This window comes from Pinus tabuliformis, chromosome 5_2 (genome assembly GCF_031772625.1).
Source record: "Pinus tabuliformis cultivar Carrire ecotype Pingquan chromosome 5_2, CPIR1, whole genome shotgun sequence".
In the NCBI taxonomy this organism is placed as follows: Eukaryota; Viridiplantae; Streptophyta; class Pinopsida; order Pinales; family Pinaceae; genus Pinus; species Pinus tabuliformis.
This window is the reverse complement of record NC_142306.1, coordinates 747416103-747440189: the sequence shown is the minus strand read 5'-3', so window position 1 is coordinate 747440189 and position 24087 is coordinate 747416103. Positions and strand designations below refer to the sequence as shown.

The following is a 24087-nucleotide window of genomic DNA, read 5'->3' as shown; positions in this document are numbered from 1 at the left end:
GAGATAATTTGTATGAAAGAGTTTGAGAATGTAGACTCATTTTTTACACAAGTAATTGGATTGGTTACTCAAATCAGGTCTCATGGTGAGACACTTGAGGAAAGGATAATAGTTGAGAAAATTTTGAGAAGCATTCTAGCAAGATTTGATGTCATTGTTGTATAGGAAAGAAGAAAAGTATCTCTCACAATTTTCAGTGGATGAGCTTCATGCATCACTTATTTCTCATGAACATACATTGAACAGAGCAACACTCTTCTCATTGGAGCATGCCTTCAAGACACAAGTTTCATTTGGTCAAGGTAGAGGAAGAGAAATATCAAATGGTAGAGGAAGAGGCAGAAGCCCACATAGAGGTGGAAAAGGAATCCCTTCAAGCTCAAGTGGAAGGGGCAATAATCAAAATACAAGTCAAGGCTCAAGCTAGAATCAAACAAAAGGTTAGAGGTATGATAAATCTCAAGTTCAACGTCATTATTGTAAGAAGTATGGTCATTATGCAAATGAATGTAGAAAGAAGAAACATGATATAAGTAACAAACCAAGTGAAAAATTTCATAAAGGAAAATCAAAACAAAGATAGCATGTTTTTATATTTTAATGTAGCACAAGAAAAATAAAGGAATGTATGGTTTCTAGATTCACAGTGTAGCAATCACATGACAAGGAACATAGAAATGTTTACCAATATAGATGAAGTGTGAAACTTGAAGTGACATTAGGGACAGATAACAAAGTCTTTTTCATGGGAAAAATGAAGAGTCACCATTCTAATAAAGAAGGGGGAGAATAAGTACATTTCAGATGGTTATTTTGTCCATGGTTTGAAGCATAACCTTATAAGCATTGGACAACTCATGCAAAAGGGCTACAATGTCTTTTTCAAGAATGGAGAGTGCACAATTTTGGATAAGTCTCCAAGCAAATAGTTGATTGCAAAAGTTTATATGACAAGAAATATAATGTTTCCCCTAAAGATAAAACTAGATTTGAAGGAAGAAGATGCACAAGAACAATTGTCAATGAATTCACAAGAGGATGGAAGAAAATTTGTTGTTGTCACATAAGTAAACTTTCAAGCAAAGGTCAAAGATGAAAACTGGTTATGACATCTGAGATTTGGTCACCTTAATTTTGGAGGTTTGAATTTGTTGCATAGGAAAGGCATGTTGATGAGACTGCCACTCATAGAAAAACTGGATAGCTTATGTGAGGGATGCATCTTGGGAAAACAACATAGAGAGACATTTCCTGCAGGAAAGTCGATAAGGGAAAAAACACCTTTGGAGATTGTCCATTCATACTTATGTGGACCAATGCAGACACCACCAATTAGGGGAAGCTATTATTTCTTGACTCCAATAGATGATTGCACAAGGAAAACATGGGTTTACTTCCTAAAACTGAAAAGTGAAGTGTTTGAGCGCTTCCACCAATACAAATATTTTGCTGAGAAGAAAAGCGGACACTACATCAAAATTTTGAGGACTAACAGAGGTGGTCAATACATCTCAAAAGACTTCCAACGTTTTTGTAGGGAGAATGGAATTCACAAGAAATTTAGAATGAGGTATACACCTCAACAAAATGGTGTCGTGGAAAGGAAGAATAGGACTATTATGGAAATGTCAAGGAGTATGTTGAAGGAAAAACATTTTCCAAATGACTATTGAGTTGAAGCTGTCACTTGCGCAACATATATCATCAATAGGTGTCCAACCAAAAGTGTCAAGAATATGGTTCCTGAAGAGGCATTCAGTGGAAGAAAGCGTAGTGTCACTCACATAAGAGTGTTTGGATGTGTGGATTATGCACATGTCCCAGATGAATCAAGGAAGAAGTTTGACAACAAGGGGGGGGGAATGAATATTTATTGTATATAGTGATGAATCCAAGGCATACAATCTCCAAAATTCAATAACCAAGAAGGTCATAATCAATAGAGATGTGCATTTTATAGAAGAGGAAGTATGGGATGGAATTTTAGAGAAGACAACTAATGTGAAAACATGCATACCACACGAATACAAAGAGGAATTCACCACAACAAGTAATTCCTCAATGGTGAATCCTCCTACTCCTATTCAAGCTCAACAAAGTAGTCACCAAGTGACACCTTCAATAAATAATAGGATAGTGTCATGCATTCAAGAAATTACTACTCGAAGCACACTACAAATACCTGCAACGTCATATACCACAAGCTCAACATCAAGTGACATGTCAAGCCCATATTCTACAAACATAAGAAGACAACAATTCGGAAATTTAAGTCAAATTTATGAGCAAAATGAAGTTGATAGCATTGTAGGTATTAATTCCTTATTTGAATTGTTTTGTCATGTACATGACCCAATCCATTTTGAGGATTTAGTCAAAGAGGAAAAATGGATCGCAACAATGGATGAAGAAATAGGAGCAACATAAAAGAATGATACATGGGATTTAGTGAACCTTTCGTAGGGAAAATAAGTCATTAGAGTGAAGTGGGTCTATAAGACTAAGAGAAATGTTGAAGGAAATATTGGAGGGCATAAAGCAAGGCTAGTTGTCAAAGGATACAAGCAGAAACATGGAAGAGATTATGCGGTGACATTTGCGCTAGTCATGAGAATGGAGACAGTGCATACAATATTATCAATTGCCGCGAAACATAAATGGAAAGTGTATGAAATGGATGTAAAATCAGCATTTTTGAATGGAGTGATGAAAGAGGAAGTATATGTTGCACAATCACCTGGTTATGAGGTAGAAGGCCAAGAAGACAAGGTGTATAGGTTGAATAAAGATCTTTATGGGTTGAAGCAAGCACTGTATTCATGGTATAACAAAATAGAAACTTACTTGATGGACAATGGCATTAACAAATGTGATGGTGAACCTATTCTCTATATCAAAGAGAGTGATTGTAAGATTTTTATTATTGCCTTATATGTAGAATGATTTGATTTTTACAGGGAGTGATGATTTCCTCATTCTTGATTTCAAAGAAGTCATGAAAAGTGAGTTTGAAATGACTGAATTGGGGTTGTTAAGTTATTTTTTGGACATAGAGTTGAACTAAACAAAAAATCGAATTTTTATTTCCTAAGAAAAGTATGTACTAGGAATTTTAGAGAGGTTTAATATGTAGAACAACAAGCCCACACGAACTCCAATTGTCATAGGATTGAAGTTGAGCAAAGAATATTGTAGAAGAAGTGTCAATCCAACATTATACAAAAGTATGGTGGGAAGCTTGATGTATTTGAAAGAAACTAAGACGGATATAATGTATACAGTAAGCCTGGTGTCAAGGTTCATGGAGACACCCAAGGAGACACATTGACAAGCAGCGAAAATGATTTTAAGGTATGTCAATGGGACAAAGGAGTATGGTATTTTGTACACCACAACGAATGATTTTAGGCTGGTTGATCACACTGATAATGACTGGGTAGGCAGTGTTGATGATAGAAAGAAGCACATAAGGATATGTTTTTCATTTAGGTTTGGGAGACATTTCATGGGCCTCTAAGAAGTAGCTAATAGTATCATTTTCAACTGCAGAAGCTAAATATGTTGTCCCAACAGAAGGAGTGTGTCAAGAAGTTTGGATGAGAAGAATATTGAGGGATTTATGCCATGAACAAGAGGGAAAAACAACTATTTTTTGTGATAATAATTCTGCAATTGCACTGTCAAAGAATTTTATTTTTCACAAGAGAAAGCAAATTGACACTAAATATCAGTTTATTAGAGAATTGATTAACAATGGTGAAATTGTTTTGGAACATTGCAGGTCGCAAAAATAGTTGGCACACATCTTCACAAAGCCATCATCACATGAAAATTTTGTCAATATAAGAGACTGTTTGGGAATTGTCAATGATGGAAGTTTTGATTAAGGGGGATTGTTGGAAAAATAATCCCAACCACCGCAGTTATAATACTGAGAACAAACATCCTCCGAAATTACAACAACAAATCGAACACCATTTTTCCTTGCATGGAGAAGATTTTGTTTGCAAGCTCAAGGACATGGATTAAATGAAGTTCTGGGTTGGAGTACAAACTTCTCATTCCGCAACACATCAGATAATTAAGAAAGAATGTGAATTTAATGCAGGGTTGGCAAAATGTATGGTCCAAAAATTTATTCCACAACCGACATATGTGCTTTGTAACATCTGCAAGTTCAGACAATTATGTTTTAGTACACACAGGTAACATATGGAAGTTCATAAAATTATGTTTTAGTACAAACACCCATCCTAGGTTTGAATACTTCGACTTTTCATGTATTAAAATATTAAAAAATGTATGTTTTGAATATAGATGTATGTAGAAGTACTTTTATATGAGGTAAGTCTCAAAAGTTTTAGGGAGAAAATCATGGAGCAATTTGTGGAGGGCAAGTAAAAACAACTTAGTTACAGGCTTTACAGTGAGTTACTATGTAAAGTGTAAATCTCAGTGAGAACTCCTTGGTGAAGGAACCACAACTTTCATATATAAATGTCTTTCATGTATTTGAAAATATAATCTAATTGGAAAATCATTCTAAAAATATCATGTCTAGTTTTTACAACACTCTGTTACTCTTACCCTGTTTTGTTGTGAAAGTCAACTGTGTGATTTAATCTCCGCAATTATAGTCTAAGGAAGACCCCTTTGCTTTTCATATAAGTGTTAAAATAAAGAAATGAATAATATTATTGAGCCTAGAAGCTCATTCTACAACCCAATATGAGGGGATGTGTAATTTTGTTGAGTTGACATGTGCCGGTTAAAAAAGAAAATTATGCTCTAATAGAAAAATAATGTGACTATAATAAAAAAATTGAATATGCTATAAAGTAATTAGAAGTGAAAGAATGTAAGTAAAATATTTAAATCTTATACTTTTCAAAAATATTTCAACAATAAATTTAAATAAACTATTTGAAGAACTATGATAACCAATTTATGTCGATATCAACTTCTTATATATCTATGTATAAAAAAAAATTGATAGAATAAAATATTTTAATGTTGTATATAAAAAATATTCAATGTGGGTTATCAATAAAACATTTTAATGTGAATTAATATTGATATATACTTAAAAATCTATTAATAATAAAAACCCATTTTAATTTAACTATAAAATATAAAATATTTGAATGTACATGTGATGTAAAATATTTTAATGTCAATTATGTATATACTATATATCATTTAATTTTTTTAATGTACATACCATGAAAAAATTAGGTTTTAAGACTAAAACATATAAAATTAGGTTTCAAGACTAAAACATATATTTGGTCCTATATATACTCTATAGAGCATTCAAAAATACAATTTAAACAATGAGAAATAACACATTGTATTTTAAGTTATAAAGAAGTTTGTACATGAAGAAATTTCATCCCTCCCTGCTCATATTAAATCTGTACTTAAAATAAATCTATGCTAGTTCCAACTCATCTTTTATATATATATATATATATATTCCAATGAAAAATTCATACTTAAAATAACTCATATATCTAGTTCCAATTCATCTCATATATATATATATATATATATATTCCAGTGAAAAATTCATACTTAAAATAACTCATATATATATACTTAAAATAACATCTTTCCCTGCTCATATTAAATCTACTCATCTCATCTAACATTATATATATATAAATCTATGCTAATTCCAACTCATCTCATCTAACATATATATATATATATATATAAAATCATACTTAAAAAATTCAAGTGAAAAAATCATACTTAAAATAACTCTCGCTTACACCACTTAAACCACACTCACCCTCACAACTAACTAACTAGTCAAAATCTATACATGAGAAAAATCATGGCAAGCCAAGGCTTATTCTCGTTCGTCTCTGTCCGAGAGAAATGGCGATGGAATCTAGAAAGAGCAGGCGACAATATTTTGCCGGACCAAGGGGGGAGATTATTGTTGGTAGTAGTACCAGAGTTTATTGATGTGCTGGGGCTGGCGTTGCTCATAACATGGCTGGCTCTCAAATGAAATATTCACAGAATGGTTCTCCTAACTCCCATTTTCTTTAAATAAATCGTCCCATTTTCTTTAAATAAATCGTCCCTCCTTGGGGGATCTTTGATAGCACCCGGCCATCTCTTTGAAATAATTGTTTCATTATACTCAATTTAATATACATAAGGTTTGTGTCAGCTGCTTATATTTTATATCTAATGGCAGCGATTCTCGACAACTGATTGCATCTCATTATTGGTTGGGAAATCTGTCATGAACAAAATATTGGTTGAGAAATCTGTCATTTATCAAGCTATATCTAATCGATAAATTGATCTAAAAAATAACCATCATAATCATTTTGCAAAAATGATTAACGCAATAAAGAATGGAGTCTCTCTCCAAATAATGGATGCAATTTACAACGTGTATTACTTTAATTTGTTTTTAGAAGTTTAAGATGAAAAATGAAAATTAAAAGTTATTATTATTTAATCATCGAGAAAAGCCCAAGTACAACTTGGAATATGGCTCTGTTTCCCAATTCCAAATCACGGAAGATGGCCTCGCCAATTGCAAGCTGTTCTTCAACATTACGACCAGGAATCGCAACGAGAAAGTGGGCATCTGGTATGACATAATCTACGCATTCCTTTTGAACGATGACAAAGAAATTGCGTCGGATTACATTCCGCAATTCTTTCGGGGCCACAAGAACAACACCTCCCTCCATGCTTCCTCCCTGCATGCTTCTTTAAGTGGATACTTAGTTTCTATGGAGCCAGACACTTGGGGAGATCTCAAGCTGGAGCATTCCTCCGGTAAGGTTGATCTGGTTTTGAGATTGTACGCTAGGTTTCGATTCCAGAGAGGGCACTGGAATCGAGGCATTACACAATGAGTGTCAAGTGCAACCATTTCAAATTAGGCAACGCTCTGTCCCAGTGGAGCAGAAAGAGTCTTGAAAATGTAGTTTTTAAACATCTTTACATAATTTTTACGCCTTAAGGCGTTCCCTTTGAAATGAACTCCCCTCCATGCAACTGTGTCTCGATGTGGGCTGTTAAATGCAACCGTGTCTCGATGTGGGCTGTTAAATGGATTGTTAGACGATTCAATAATCTAGAGCCATTAGATCATCAGTTCTGAAGCGACACAGGGAAATTTTATGGGTATATCGAAGTGGGTGGCGGTATTCAGACCATTTTTGGTTTGGATTCTCAGATTTTTGGAGCCCAATCCCCAGTTCGCAGATTTTTGTATCTGCTTCCTGTTTTCTGATTCTGGTTCTCACATTTTCGTATCTCTATCTTCTTGTCTGATTTGGGTCAGCAGTGGTTTTTGGTGTGGGAAGAAAACTTCTGAAGATGAAGATCAAGGCATATATTCCTGATTTCAAGCTTGCATTTGAGCGTTTCTGTATACATGCTGGAGGGAGGGCAGTCTTGGATGAGTTGGAGAAGAATATACCCTATCGGAATGTTCTGCTTTGTATCTATTTCAATATCGAGGACCAGGCCCTGAATCGGATCTGTTAGGGGCATTTCCAGCGAAATTGTGGAAAAGGGTTTCATCCGGATTCGAACTCCAGACCTCCAAGATGATGCACATAATGTTTTACTGCAGGAGCTGCTGTTCGACGGCTGGAAGACTCAATCATGGCTTGGTTACTCGCTTACCCTTCTTGCTGTATTGCTTTTTTCTGTATTTCATGAGTATATTGTCAATCTGCGGTCTCGTTTCAAGGGGATTTTCCGAGTGGTAAAGCTGCCTCGGACCTCAATGCTCCTCTGATTGGAAGAAACCCTAGAGCACTTGGATTTAGGGTCATGGAATCCGCCATTTTTGGTCTGAATGCAGGGCTGGGATATTTGCTCATGTTGGCAGCGATGTCTTTCAATGGGGTTTTTTTTATAGCTGTGATCCTGGGGTTTGTTGTTGGGTATTTCTTCTTGCCATGGGGAAGGCGAAGAAGAAAACATTGAAAGTCCATGTGGGTGCTCGTGAACTTCATGATCATTGTATATTGTTGTTTTCTTTTGATGCTTTCGGTTGTGGGAGACATGACCCTGCTGTTCGAGGGCTGGAAGACTCAATCATGGCTTGGTTACTCGCTTACCCTTGTTGCTCCTTGTTTTTTTTGTTTTTTGCTTTTGTATTTCATGAGTATATTGTTAATCTACGGTCTTGTTTCAAGGGGATTTCGAGTGGTAAAGCTGCCTTGGACCTTAATGCTTCTCTGATTGGAAGAAACCCTAGAGCACTTGGATTTAGGGTCATGGAATCGACCATGTTGGCAGCGATGTCTTTCAATGGGGGTTTTTATATCTGTCATTCTGGGATTTGTTGTTGGGTATTTATTCTTCATAAGCCATGGGGAAGTGGAAGAAGAAAACACTGAAAGTCCGTTTGAGTGCTCGTGAACTTCATGATCATTGTATATTGTTGTTTTCTTTTGATGCTTTCGGTTGTGGGAGACAGGTTGAGAAAACTGACCAAAACAATGTTCCCAGAAAAAATTAAAAATAAAAATGCTTACTACACTATTTTTCAAACATTTACCAATAATATTCCCTGTTGAATTTTGTCTTGCAAGCATCCCCTTAGGTTTTATTATTTTTTTTTACTAGAATTCAGGATGCTTTAGGCACTTTTCACTAAGATATTACCGGACAATCTGCTACTAACCCCATTGACCACATCTCATTAAAACATATGAATCCTTGGACTGTTTGTACATTGGTTGGCTTCATGTTCTGAACTGTTCAGAGGAGAATATTAGCATACTTTTCTGGAATATTAACCTACTAACTTTGTGATTATGATCTTTTTCTTTATCCACATTCACTTTAATTAAGCCAATGTTTATATGAAAAGAATTTGTGGGCCTTCATTGGAGACAAATTACCTATATTGCTTTCCATGTGGGTGCTCGTGAACTTAATGATCATTGTATATTGTTGTTTTCTTTCGATGCTTTCGGTTGTGGGAGACATGACCCTGCTGTTCGAGGGCTGTATCGTTTAAATGCAATTTATGGATGGATTTGAATCATTGGCCCTTATTTCCTTTCTTTGGGTTTAGATCATTCAAACCTTTAGTTCGCTCGACCAGGATGCCTCAACTTCACTGCTCAGAGAAATACACTGATGATACTTATGAATACAGGTTTGTAACTCAGAGCTTGCGCAATTTTTTTTGTTAAATAAAACAGGTGGTGAGTTGAATATCTGTAATTAGGGTTTTATTTCACCCAAATGGATTATTTTGATGATTGGGTGTTATGTGTCATCTCCAGACATGTGGTTCTCCCTCCGGGAACTACCAAATTGCTTCCCAAGAACCGACTTCTCAATGAAGTAAGCACCGTATTTTTGTTCTCAAATGCTATTTTTAATGCAAATGCATGTGTTTTGCCAACTTCCCAATGTGGTAATCAGCACCTAATTTGTTTTCAAATGCCATTTTTAATGCAAATGCATCTGTTTTGCTAACTTCCCAATGTGGTAATCAGCACCTAATCTGTTTTCAAATGCCATTTTTAATGTGATAATTTGTTTGTTTGTTTTATTTTTTATTTTTATTATTATAAACCTATTAATAATTTTAACCAAATTGATATTATTTTTGGTCCAGAACGAATGGCGAGCCATTGGAGTTCAACAGTCTCGTGGATGGGTGCACTATGCCATTCATCGTCCTAAGCCACACATCATGTTATTCAGAAGACCTTTGAATTACCAGCAAAACCAAAAATAATAGGCTGGGGCTCAATCTCAACCTATGGGTTTGAAAGCCCAGTAAGATTATCAACACTATCAAACCGTGTTAGTGATGTCTGTCATGAATTAACATGTATTCTTAGTCGTAGAATAGGCCCCAAGCCAGGGGCAGACCCTGCATCCAATTTTGAGCTTTTCATTTTTTGTTGGACAAGCCTTTGTTTTTAGACCTGCTTGATTTCTGTCAAGTGAAAATAAGAATCTCACAGTCAGTATATAAAAGGATGTAATGTCAAATATCTTAATAAAATTGAAGGAATCGTTGCCCATGATATCTGGAATTTATTAAGAAATTTTCTTTTGCCAAGCTGAAGGATCGACGACCATTCCAATCCCGCAATCATATCTGTTAACTTCAAAATCTCCTTATAAGATGTATTCGAAATTCTCTGTCATCATGGCCCTCCACCCAAAACAACCTATTGATGTCTAGACTGAAGGTTTTCCATGAATTTATGTAGGTCCTTTTAAAGTTAGAATGCCAGGTAATTAAATAAACGCAGAGAAGGAGACGATGTGTCCACGTTTTTCTTACATTGCAAATCATTTCCTCGAAGTTTGGACATATATTAAATAAATGCCCGATAACTGCTCTTGGTCAGTTACAATCAGATGCATATCAAAGTTTCTTTGAGATATTTATAGTTTTATCTTTGAGTGTGGGTATGCTTGATTGATGGTTGTCTAGATGGTCAGTTGAATATCTATAATTAGGGATTTATTTCACCCAAATGGATTATTTTGATGATTGGGCATTATGTATCATCTCCAGACATGTGGTTCTCCCTCCAAAAACTACCAAATTGCTTCCCATCTGCATAGGCTCCTCTATAATATAAAACAAATAGGATCTGTATCATCATTAACAAGATTCAATACAGACAAAAGAAACAATTATCTTGAATAGCTGCGAGAACATCATGTCAAGCAACACATGAAATTGGTATTTTACACTGACATTCCAAGCAAAACTACAACAGAAAACCACCATTGTGCTTGCCAATACATGCACAGATTTGCAAACAGCTTTCAACAGATCTTCTAATACAAGTCACTAATCAAGAGAAGATGCCACCAAGCTTCCTAGCAAAGTCATCGTCATCATCATCTTCTAGAAAGTCTTCATCTTCTTGCTCATATTCATTCCTTTCCCACTCTTCATTGTCCTCATGCTCTGCATGTTCCAAATCATACTCTTCATGGTCAACATCTTCATCTTCATTGATGTGAACAACATCATTCATTACTGCATCTTCCTGGTCATCCACTACAACAGGCTTTGCTCCATTTGAAAAGGCTGATGGTTTGTATTCTACAAGAGTATCCACGTCATTGGATGCCTCAGTGTCATCCACGCCAGGAGTAAAAGTGGGAAATTCAGATGTATAACTCTCACCAGCTGGAAGTTCTCCCTCTTCAACATCTTTTTCAGGTGGTGGCAAGCCATCATTTCCCTTGCTCAAATTGAAACCCTGAATGGCCTGACCCTGCCCTTTTGTAGGTATATTTCCTTCATTGTCACCATTTTCTTGAGTCACTTCCCATTTTTTCTTCAGAATATCACTTAATGGATTTGGAGCCTGAAAGTCTTGTTCCCCACTTGAATCACTGATTACCTTGCCCAATCTCATCTTCCTTCCTTCCCAAGGAAGATTTTGTCTGTGTTTGTCTGGACTCTTCATAGAGGGATTCTCTAAGGATCCATGCTCCGTTGCTTGTGCAGTAGAAGGTTCTTCACTACTCTCATGATTCTTTTCTTGTTTGATTTGTGCAAGAGTCTTAGGCCCAGCAAAATTTATGGCATCTGTCCTTGTTTCAGTGTTCCTAAAAGTTTGACCTCTAGGTACACTGGATTCTGATGATATAGAACAATTTGCAGGCATTCTTCCCCTCTCCTTTTCACGATACTTGCTTCTAAAATGATCATTTAAGCCCCGTCTGCTTGGTGAGCTTCTGTACCAAGCCCTCTCTAACTTTCCTTCTTGATCAACTTCTATATTGTCAGATGGCTCTCTTTTGAAGCCACTAGCCTCTACTTGAATCCTACCCTATGATCACCTACTACTGTGATTCATACCTTGCCTTAACTGATCCCTGTATATATATTACTGTCTATGGTCATCATCTTATTTCCTAGAGCCACGGTGAAATTCACCATGTCGACTATCCACATGCTGTCTCTTTGAGGGGCTATCCACTACTTTAGCCTCACCAGCCCTCCTACGTTTTGAAATCCAGTGGCGGAGATCCTCCATATTGTTCTGTTCAGGATCATCTTCACTAAGCAAGGACCTCCTTTCTCGCACAATCGGTCTCTCCAGAACCCTGTCATCAAAAGCATTAGACTGCTTTCGACCATGGAGCTTATGAACCATATAAAAACAGGGGATATGAGCATGTCAAATCCTGCATTAGACTGCTTTCATCCACAAGTACATCAAATCCTGGCGATGATCCACCCAACAAATCCTCCGATTCTAATCCATTTTGTAGTCTCTCTCCTGGAGGATGAGACAGGCGTATCTGAGACCTATTTCTTGAAGCATCATGTATCCTTTGTCTTGTAGGTTCAATCTCTGGCAAAAATTGTTCGACTTCATGTGGGCTTCCCATTATATAGGTAGGCTGAGATCTTGATTGAGAGACATGTCTAGCTTCTGGTTGCAACTGGGCTTCCTTGACATTATTTGACTGCAGTGTTAAAGGATTGCCCAAATGCCCTGCTTGGAAGTTATTGGACTGCAATGCAACAGGGTTACTTGACTGTGACGCCTTGAAGTTATTTGCCTTTGCTACCACAGGGTTTCTTGACTGCACTGCCTGAAAGTTGTTTGACTTCAATGTCATGGGGTTGCTTGACTGCACTGCATTAGGATCAATTGATTGCACTGCCTTGGGAAAGCTTAAATCAGATGGATGTTTTCCATCTTTGTTGCTTTCAGTTTCATTGACTGCTTGTTTCCCACTTGCCTGAGGCTCTGTAACTGCTGGACTTGGTTTTGTTGTCTTTTGAGAAGTTAGATTAGCTCCTGAAAATGGACCATGCACAAAAGGGCACTTATCACCCTTTACACAATATCCCTGCTGGAAAAAATAGCAGGGAACTTTCGGTTTGTTTGCAGTGCCAGATGCCGGTAACGATGCTGAGGACGATGGTGGCACTGTTGCTGGTGTTGGTGCTCTTGACAAGCCATCTAGTGGCTGAAACGGAAACACAAATACACAAGTTAGTGTCATAAATAGATTAAAAAAAATTATACAAAGAAATATTTACAGTCTTCAAAATTACCAAAAGACAGACATACAACAAGAAACAACCAAAATAGGTCGCAACCTACAAGCCTATCAGAAACACACACTACAATTAGGTTTATTTATTAGAGATAATGGGAGAGAAATTAAAACACCCGTAATTGAGTGCACTACTTGGATCTATATACAAACACTGATGCAGAAATGAATGTATAAAGTCGTCAACACTAATAATAATAATAATAATAATAAAGTAGGAGGAAAATATTCTTGACAAACCTGTATGAATATCAAGAAAATTCCTATGAAAAATGTGAAAAGAATCCACAACCACATAAAATACAACATGACAAATACAAGAAAAATAATGCCCATAAAAAAAACGCAGACAATAAAGAATAGAGTCCAAAAAGAAAGACCTGTGGGACTTTTAAGTTAACAATTTTGTAACTAGAAAAATAAACCAAATGAGGTAATAATACTGCACAACAAAGGGACATCTACCATATTAATAGATGGGCTGAAGGGACCCCTAATGAATTGGAGAATAATTGGAAGGGCCAAGAAGGTGCAATGAACAATCATGCTAGAAAGGATCGGAATAAAGATCATTTAAGGGATTGTCAGAGATTTCATCAAACTGTCTTATTACTAATGGACTATATTACAATGGAAACTACATGATCAGCCTTTCCTAGAAAATCTATAATTAATGTGACTTAATTAAAAAGTTATTAATAATAAGAGAAACTCACAGGATGTCTAAAAGCGCAGGTAGGATTTAGACAAATGCCCCTAAGCCAGTACCAAAAATCTCTGGGATTGATCCTGGAACTTTCACTGTGATGCCAGGTAATTAAATAAATGCAGAGAAGTAGACGATGCGTCCACATTGTTCTCACATTGCAAATCATTTCCTGGAAGTTCGAACATATATTAAATAAATGCCCGATCTCAAAGTTTCTTTGAGATATTTATAGTTTTATCTTTGAGTGAGGGTATGCTTGATTGTTGGCTGTCTAGGTGGTGAGTTGAATATCTGTAATTAGGGTTTTATTTCACCCATATGGATTATTTTGATGATTGGGCGTTATGTGTCATCTCCAGAGATGTGGTTCTCCCTCCAAAAACTGCAAAATTGCTTCCCATCTACATAGGCTCCTCTATAATTTATAAAACAAATAGGATCTGTATCATCATTAACAAGATTAAATACAGAAAAAAAGAGACAATTATCTTGAATAGCGGTGAGAACATCATGTCAAGAAACACATGAAATTGGCATTTTACACCGACATTCCAATCAAAACTACAACAGAAAACCACCATTGTGCTTGCCAATACATGCACAGATTTGCAAACAGCTTTCAAAAGATCTTCTAATACAAGTCACTAATAAAGAGAAGATGCCACCAAGCTTCCTAGCAAAGTCGTCGTCATCATCATCTTCTAGAAAGACTTCATCTTCTTTCTCATCTTCATTCCTTTCCCACTCTTCATTGTCCTCATGCTCTGCATGTTCCAAATCATACTCTTCATGGTCAATATCTTCATCTTCATTGTTGTGAACAACATCATTCATTACTGCATCTTCCTGGTCATCCACTACAACATGCTTTGCTCCATTTGAAAGGCTGATGGTTTGTCTTCTACAAGAGTATCCACGTTATTGGATGCCTCAGTGTCATCCACCCCAGGAGTAAAAGTGGGCAGTTGGGATGTATAATTGTCACCTGCTGGAAGTTCTCCCTCTTCAAAATCTTTTTCAGGTGGTGGCAAGTCATCATTTCCCTTGCTCAAATTCTTCAACATCTTTTTCAAGTGGTGGCAAGTCATCATTTCCCTTGCTCAAATTGAAACCCTGAATGGCCTGACCTTGCCCTTCTATAGGTATATTTCCTTCATTGTCACCATTTTCTTGAGTCACTTTCCGTTTTTTCTTCAGAATATCACTTAATGGCTTTGGAGCCTGAAAGTCTTGTTCCCCACTTGAATCACTGATTACCTTGCCCAATCTCATCTTCATTTATTCCCAAGGAAGATTTTGTCTGTGTTTGTCTGGACTCTTCATAGAGGGATTCTGTAAGGATCCATGCTCTGTTGATTATGCAGTAGAAGTTTCTTCACTGCTCTCACGATTCTTTTCTTGTTTGATTTGTGCAAGAGTCTTAGGCTAGGCAAAATTTATGGCATCTATCCTTGTTTCAATGTTCCTAAAAGTTTGACCTCTAGGTACCCTGGATTCTGATGATATAGAACCATCTGCAGGCATTCTGCCCCTCCTTTTCACGATACTTGCTTCTAAAATGATCATTTAAGCCCCGTATGCCTGGTGAGCTTCTGGACCAAGCCCTCTCTAACTTGCCTTCTTGATCAGCTTCTATATTGTCAGATGGATCTCTTTTGAAGCCACTAGCCTCTACTTGAATCCTACCCTGCAATCGCTTACTACTGTGATTCATACCTTGCCTTAACTGATCCCTATATATATCTTGCTATCTATGGTCATCATCTTGTTGCCTGGAGCCACGGTGAAATTCACCATGTCGACTATCCACATGTTGTCTCTTTGAGGGGCTATCCACTACTTTAGCCTCACCAGCCCTCCTATGTTTTGAAATCTGATGGCGGAGATCCTCCATATTGTTCCATTCAGGATCATCTTCACTAGACAAGGACCTCCTTTCTCGCACAATCGGTCTCTCTAGAACCCTGTCATCAAAAGCATTAGACTGCTTTCGGCCACCACACTCATATCCCCTGTTTTTATATGGTTCATAAGCTCCATGGTCATACTGAAATTTAGCATCATAGTAGCCAGTTCGGACAAGCTCTCGTTTGTTGTGCATATTTCTTTCACGACCATTGATTCCATCTCTTCTAGATTCCATATCATGTTTATAGTAATTAGCATCCTCCCAGTGGCTTAGCTGGTCAGGTCCATCATCCACAAGTACATCAAATACTGGCGATGATCCACCCAGCAAATCCTCCGATTCTAATCCATTTTGTAGTCTCTCTTCTAGAGGATGAGACAGGCATATCCGAGACCTGTTTCTTGAAGCATCATGTATCCTTTGTCTTGTAGGTTCAATCTCTGGCAAAAATTGTTTGACTTCATGTGGACTTCCCTTTATATAGGTAGGCTGAGATCTTGATTGAGAGACATGTCTAGCTTCTGGTTGCGACTGGGCTTCCTTGACATTATTTGACTGCAGTGTTAAAGGATTGCCCAAATGCCCTTCTTGGAAGTTATTGGACTGCAATGCAACAGGGTTACTTGACTGTGATGCCTTGAAGTTATTTTCCTTTGCTACCACAGGGTTTCTTGACTGCACTGCCTGAAAGTTGTTTGACTTCAATGTCATGGGGTTGCTTGACTACACTGCATTAGGATCAATTGATTGCACTGCCTTGGGAAAGCTTAAATAAGATGGATGTTTTCCATCTTTATTGCTTTCAATTTCATTGACTACTTGCTTCCCACTTGCCCGAGGCTATGTAACTGCTGGACTTGGTTTTGTTGTCTTTTGAGAAGTTAGATTAGCTCCTGAAAACGGGCCATGCACAATAGGGCACTTATCACCCTTTACAGAATATCCCAATTTGCTTCCCATCTGCATAGGCTCCTCTATAATATAGAACAAATAGGATCTGTATCATCATTAACAAGATTCAATATAGAAAAAAGAAACAATTATCTTGAATAGCTGTGAGAACATCATGTCAAGCAACACATGAAATTGGCCTTTTACACTAACATTCCCAGGAAAACTACAACAAAAAACCACCATTGTGCTTGCCAATACATGTACATATTTGCAAACAACTTTCAAAAGATCTTCTAATACAAGTCACTAATCAAGAGAAGATGCCACCAAGCTTCCTAACAAAGTCGTCGTCATCATCATCTTCTAAAAAGTCTTCATCTTCTTGCTCACCTTCATCCCTTTCCCACTCTTCATTGTCCTCATGCTTTGCATGTTCCAAATCATACTCTTCATGGTCAACATCTTCATCTTCATTACTGTGAACAACATCATTCATTACTGCATCTTCCTGGTCATCCACTACAACAGGCTTTGCTCCATTTGAAAAGGCTGATGGTTTGTCTTCTACAAGAGTATCCACGTCATTGGAAGCCTCAGTGTCATCCACCCTAGGAGAAAAAGTGGGCAGTTCAGATGTATAACTATCACCAGCTGGAATTTCTCCCTCTTCAACATCTTTTTTAGGTGGTGGCAAGCCATCATTTCCCTTGCTCAAATTGAAACCCCGAATGGCCTGACCCTGCCCTTCTGTAGGTATATTTCCTTCATTGTCACCATTTTCTTGAGTCAATTTCCATTTTTTCTTCAGAATATCACTTAATGGCTTTGGAGCCTGAAAGTCTTGTTCCCCACTTGAATCACTGATTACCTTGCCCAATCTCATCTTCCTTTCTTCCTAAGGAAGATTTTATCTGGGCTTGTCTGGACTCTTCAAAGAGGGATTCTGTAAGGATCCATGCTCTGTTGATTGTGTAGTAGAAGATTCTTCACTACTCTCACGATTTTCTTCTTGTTTGATTTGTACAAGAGTCTTAGGCCTAGCAAAATTTATGGCATCTTTCCTTGTTTCAGTGTTCCTAAAAGTTTGACCTCTAGGTACCCTGGATTCTGATGATATAGAACCATCTGCAGGCATTATGCCCCTCCCTTTCATGATACTTGCTTCTGAAATGATCATTTAAGCCCCGTCTGCTTGGTGAGCTTCTGGACCAAGCCCTCTCAAAATTTCCTTCTTGATAAGCTTCTATATTGTCAGATGGCTCTCTTTTGAAGCCACTAGCCTCTACTTGAATCCTACCCTGCAATCACCTGCTACTGTGATTCATACCTTGCCTTAACTGATCCCTGTATATATCTTGATGTCTACGGTCATCATCTTGTTGCCTAGAGCCATGTTGAAATTCACCATGTCGACTATCCACATGGTGTCTCTTTGAGGGGCTATCCACTACTTTAGCCTCACCATCCCTCCTACGTTTTGAAATCCGGTGGCAGAGATCCTCCATATTGTTCCGTTCAAGATAATCTTCCCTAGACAAGGACCTCCTTTCCCACACAATCGGTCTCTCCAGAACCCTATCATCAAAAGCATTAGACTGCTTTCAACCACCAGGCTCATATCCCCTATTTTTATATGGTTCATAAGCTCCATGGTCATACTGAAATTCAGCATTATAGTAGCCAGTTCGGACAAGCTCTCGTTTGTTGTGCGTATTTCTTTCTTGACCATTGATTGCATCTCTTCCAGATTCCATATCATGTTTATAGTAATCAACATCCTCCCAGTGGCTCAGCTAGTCAGGTCCATCATCCACAAGAACATCAAATCCTGGCGATGATCCACCCAGCAAATCCTCCGATTCTAATCCATTTTGTAGTCTCTCTTCTAGAGGATGAGACGGGCGTATCCGAGACCTGTTTCTTGAAGCATCATGTATCCTTTGTCTTGTAGGTTCAATCTCTGGCAAAAATTGTTCGACTTCATGTGGACTTCCCTTTATATAGGTAGGTTGAGATCTTGATTTAGAGACATGTCTAGCTTCTGGTTGCGACTGGGCTTCCGTGACATTATTTGACTGCAGTGTTAAAGGATTGCCCAAATGCCCTGCTTGGAAGTTATTGGACTGCAATGCAACAGGGTTACTTGACTGTGACGCCTTGAAGTTATTTGCCTTTGCTACCATAGGGTTTCTTGACTGCACTGCCTAAAATTTGTTTGACTTCAATGTCATGGGGTTGCTTGACTGCACTACATGAGGATCAATTGATTGCACTGCCTTGGGAAAACTTAAATCAGATGGATTTTTTCCATCTTTGTTGCTTTCAGTTTCATTGACTTCTTGTTTCCCACTTTCCTGAGGCTTTGTAACTGCTGGACTTGGTTTTGTTGTCTTTTGAGAAGTTAGATTAGCTCCTGAAATCGGACCATGCACAAGGGAACTTATCACCCTTTACACAATATCCCAAATTTCTTCCCATTTGCATAGGCTCCTCTATATTATAAAACAAATAGGATCTGTATCATCTTTAACAAGATTTAATACAGAAAAAAGAAACAATTATCTTGAATAGCTGTGAGAAAATCATGTCATGCAACACATGAAATTGGCATTTTACACTGACATTCCAAGCAAAACTACAACAAAAAACCACCATTGTGCTTGCCAGTACATGCACATATTTTCAAACAGCTTTCAAAATATCTTCTAATACAAGTTACTAATCAAGAGAAGATGCCACCAAGCTTCCTAGCAAAGTCGTCGTCATCATCATCTTCTAGAAAGTCTTCATCTTCTTACTCATCTTCATTCCTTTCCCACTCTTCATTGTCCTCATGCTCTGCATGTTCCAAATCATACTCTTCATGGTCAACATCTTCATCTTCATTGCTGTGAATAACATCATTCATTATTGCATCTTCCTGGTCATCAACTACGACATGCTTTGCTCCATTTGAAAAGGTTGATGGTTTGTCTTCTACAAGAGTATGCACGTCATTGGATGCCTCAGTGTCATCCACCCCAGGAGTAAAAGTGGGCAGTTCAGATGTATAACTGTCACCAGCTGGAAGTTCTCCCTCTTCAACATCCTTTTCAGGTGGTGGCAAGCCATCATTTCCCTTGCTCAAATTGAAACCCTGAATGGCCTGACCCTGCCCTTATGTAGGTATATTGCCTTCATTGTCACCATTTTCTTGAGTCACTTTCCATTTTTTCTTCATAATATCACTTAATGGATTTGGAGCCTGAAAGTCTTGTTTCCCACTTGAATCACTGATTACCTTGCCCAATCTCATCTTCCTTTCTTCCCAAGAAAGATTTTGTCTCTGTTTGTTTGGACTCTTCATAGAGGGATTCTGTAAGGATCCATGCTCTGTTGATTGTGCAGTAGAAGGTTCTTCACTTCTCTCACGATCCTTTTCTTCTTTGATTTGTGCAGGAGTCTTAGGCCCAACAAAATTTATGGCATCTGTCCTTGTTTCAGTGTTCCTAAACGTTTTACCTCTAGGTACCATGGATTCTGATGATATAGAACCATCTGCAAGCATTATGCCCCTCCTTTTCACGATACTTGCTTCTGAAATGATCATTTAAGCCCCGTCTGCTTGGTGAGCTTCTGGACCAAGCCCTCTCTAACTTGCCTTCTTGATCAACTTCTATATTGTCAGATGGCACTCTTTTGAAGCCACTAGCCTCTACTTGAATCCTACCCTGCAATCGCCTACTATTGTGATTCATACCTTGCCTTAACTGATCCCTGTATATATCTTGATGTCTATGGTCATCATCTTTTTGCCTAGAGCCACGGTGAAATTCACCATGTCGACTATCCACATGCTGTCTCTTTGAGGGGCTATCCACTACTTTAGCCTCACCAACCCTCCTACATTTTGAAATCCGGTGGCAGAGATCGTCCATATCATTCCGTTCAGGATCATCTTCACTAGACAAGGACCTCCTTTCTCACACAATCGGTCTCTCTAGAACCCTGTCATCAAAAGCATTAGACTGCTTTCAGCCACCACGCTCATATCCCCTATTTTTATATGGTTCATAAGCTCTATGGTCATACTGAAATTCAGCATCATAGTAGCAAGTTCGGACAAGCTCTCGTTTGTTGTGCATATTTCTTTCTTGACCATTGATTGCATCTCTTCCAGATTCCATATCATGTTTATAGTAATCAGCATCCTCCCGCTGGCTTAGCTAGTCAGGTCCATCATCCACAAGTACATCAAATCCTGGCGATGATCCACCCAAAAAATCCTCCGATTCTAATCCATTATGTAGTCTCTCTTCTGGAGGATGAGACGGGCGTATCCGAGACCTGTTTCTTGAAGCATCATGTATCCTTTGTCTTGTAGGTTCAATCTCTGACAAAAATTGTTCAACTTCATGTGGACTTCCCTTTATATAGGTAGGCTGAGATCTTGATTGAGAGACATGTCTAGCTTCTGGTTGCGACTGGGCTTCCTTGACATGATTTGACTGCAGTGTTAGAGGATTTCCCAAATGCCCTACTTGGAAGTTATTGGACTACAATGCAACAGGGTTACTTGACTGTGACGCCTTGAGGTTATTTTCCTTTGCTACCACATGGTTTCTTGACTACATTCCCTGAAAGTTGTTTGACTTCAATTTCATGGGGTTGCTTGATTGCACTGCATTAGGATCAATTGATTGCACTGCCTTGGGAAAGCTTAAATCAAATGGATGTTTTCCATCTTTGTTGCTTTCAATTTCATTGACTGCTTGTTTCCCACTTGCCTGAGGCTCTGTAACTGTTGGACTTGGTTTTTTTGTCTTTTGAGATGTTATATTATCTCCTGAAATCGGACCATGCACAATAGGGCACTTATCACCCTTTACACAATATCCTTGCTGGAAAAAATAGCAGGGAACTTTCGGTTTGTTTGCAGTGCCAGATGCCGGTAACGATGCTGAGGACGATGGTGGCACTATTGTTGGTGTTGGTGCTCTTGACAAGCCATTTAGTGGCTGAAACAGAAACACAAATACACAAGTTAGTGTCATAAATATATTAAAAAAAATTAGACAAATAAATATTTATAGTCTTCAAAATTACCAAAAGACAGACATACAACAAGAAACAACCAAAATATGTCACAGCCTACAAGCCTATCAGAAACACACACTACAATTAGGTTTATTTATTAGAGATAATGGGACTATCAGAAACACACACTACAATCAGGTTTATTTATTAGAGATAATGGGAGATAAATTAAAACACCCGTAATTGAGTGCACTACTTGGATCTATATACAAGCACTGATGCAGAAATGAATGTATAAAGTCATCAACACAAAAAATAATAATAATAATAAAGTACGAGGAAAATATTCTTGAAAAACCTGTATGAATATCAAGAAAATTCCTACAGAAAATGTGAAAAGAATCCACAACCACATAAAATACAACATGACAAATACAAGAAAACTAATGCCCATAAAAAAAACGCAAACAATAAAGAATACAGTCCAAAAAGAAAGACCTGTGGGACTTTTAAGTTAACAATTTTGTAACTAGAAAAACAAACCAGATGAGGTAATAATACTGCACAACAAAGGGACATCTACCATATTAACAGATAGGCTGAAGGGATCCCTGATGAGTTGAAGAATAATTGGAAGGGCCAAGAAGGTGCAATGAACAATCATGCTAGAAAGGATCGGAATAAAGATCATTTAAGGGATTGTCAGAGATTTCATCAAACTGTCTTATTGCTAATGGACTATATTACAATGGAAACTTCAGGATCAACCTTTTCTAGAAAATCTATCATTAATGCGACTTAATTAAAAAGTTCTTAATAATAAGAGAAACTCACAGGATGTCTAAAAGCGTAGGTATGATTTAGACAACTTTCCCCAAGCCAGTACCAGCAATCTCTGGGATTGATCCTGGCACTTTCACTGTGCCGATATTCACAAACATTACCCTGCAGAAAGACAAAAGCTCTTAGTACATTTCAAGATTTTTATGAGCAAATGTAACACTAAGTTACTAACAAAGCTACCTCAATTAAAAACATAGAACATAGATACCAAGCAATTTTATTTTTTATTTTTATTATTATAAACATATTAATAATTTTAACCAAAGTGATATTCTTTATGGTCCAAAATGAATGGCGAGCCATTGGAGTTCAGCAGTCTCATGGATGGGTGCACTATGCCATTCATCGTCCTGAGCCGCACATCATGTTATTCAGAAGACCTTTGAATTACCAGCAAAACCAGCAGCAACAGGCTGGGGCTCAATCTCGACCTATGGGTCTCAATCTAATTAATGAATGCATTATGTTGTGTGTGGAGCATGATTGTTCAGAGGTCTTTGTTTCAGTCGGATGTATACCCCAGGAAGTTTGTACACCCCTCCATGCGGGGGGGTGCACGGGGGACTTGTCCCCCCCGCGGGGGTCCGGGGGCCAGCGGTCCCCTGGCGGGGGCTCGGGGGCAGCGCCCCCAAAGCTAAAAACAAATGTAAAATTTCCTTGTAAAAGTATAGTAATTTCTAGTCAATCTGGGCCGTTCATTAGGCAGATGATCTGACAGTAGAACTTATGTTTAGTTTAGGGTTTTTTTCCCTAGAAGGCAACCCCCTCTCTTTGTATGAGGGCATTGTATTTGAGGCTGAGATATAGATGCGTATTCTGTGAGCAAGAAACTGAGAGGTGACACTGTGAGAGAAAACAGAGGATATTACAGCGGATTTGCTGTAGGTTGTGTCTCTTCATTTTTCTGGATAATAGAATGGAAGGACTGGCTGTTTGGGGTGGACGTAGCCCAAATTGGGTGAACCGCGTATATCTATGTCTCTCTTGTTTTATACGTTCTCTTTGTTTATATTTCTGCAATATTTTATGTGTTCCATTGCTCCGTAATATATAATTTCCTAACACATTAGGTTGACCATAACAAAATATCCATTTTCAGAATACACATTGTCATCCACCCTTGCTTTCAACAATGTCCATTCACATGTCACTATTCTTCCCCACTCTATGCCTTACCACTCTATGCCTTACGACGTTTCCTTTGCAACATAAGGTGCAAATGCTAGTTTATAACCAATTAAACATATTTCTTTGCTCTCTCCTAAATACTTATCATAGCATACTTTGTAGGTATATCTCATAGTGATGGGTAGCCCCTATTAAGTCTCGATGAGGATAGATACCGCGACCTTTTTACCTTTGTAAGTTTTAAGTCTTAATGAAAAGGGATAATTTATTTATTTATTTTTGAGTATTGGGATTTAATGAAAAGTGTTAAGTAAATGATTGATTGGTTATTGTAACATTTTTTTAGCCTTGTATTACTTTCATGTGTAAGTATGTCATGTTTTCAAAAAATAATAAAAATAATTTTAGTTAATGTTGGCCAATCTTAAATTATATATAACTTTTTAATCTTATTAATTGACTAAGATTAATTATTAAAATATAACTATAGTATTTTGTTAGAGATAATGGAAAATGTCCTAGAATAGTG

The 24087-nt window shown here is 37.7% G+C and overlaps 1 protein-coding gene and 1 pseudogene across 1 annotated transcript; both read left to right on the top strand.

Moving 5' to 3' along the window:
• The first annotated feature begins 5883 nt into the window (after nucleotides 1–5883).
• Nucleotides 5884–7780, top strand: LOC149161396 (NDR1/HIN1-like protein 26; annotated as a pseudogene).
• Nucleotides 7781–9101: 1321 nt separating this feature from the next.
• Nucleotides 9102–22587, top strand: LOC149161395 (cyclin-dependent kinases regulatory subunit 1-like). Its single transcript, XM_089434862.1, has 4 exons — nucleotides 9102–9154; nucleotides 9285–9345; nucleotides 9623–9729; nucleotides 22452–22587. Exons 1-4 carry the CDS (start codon nucleotides 9102–9104, stop codon nucleotides 22585–22587), a joined length of 357 nt encoding a protein of 118 aa, XP_089290988.1.
• The last annotated feature ends 1500 nt before the right edge of the window (nucleotides 22588–24087 follow it).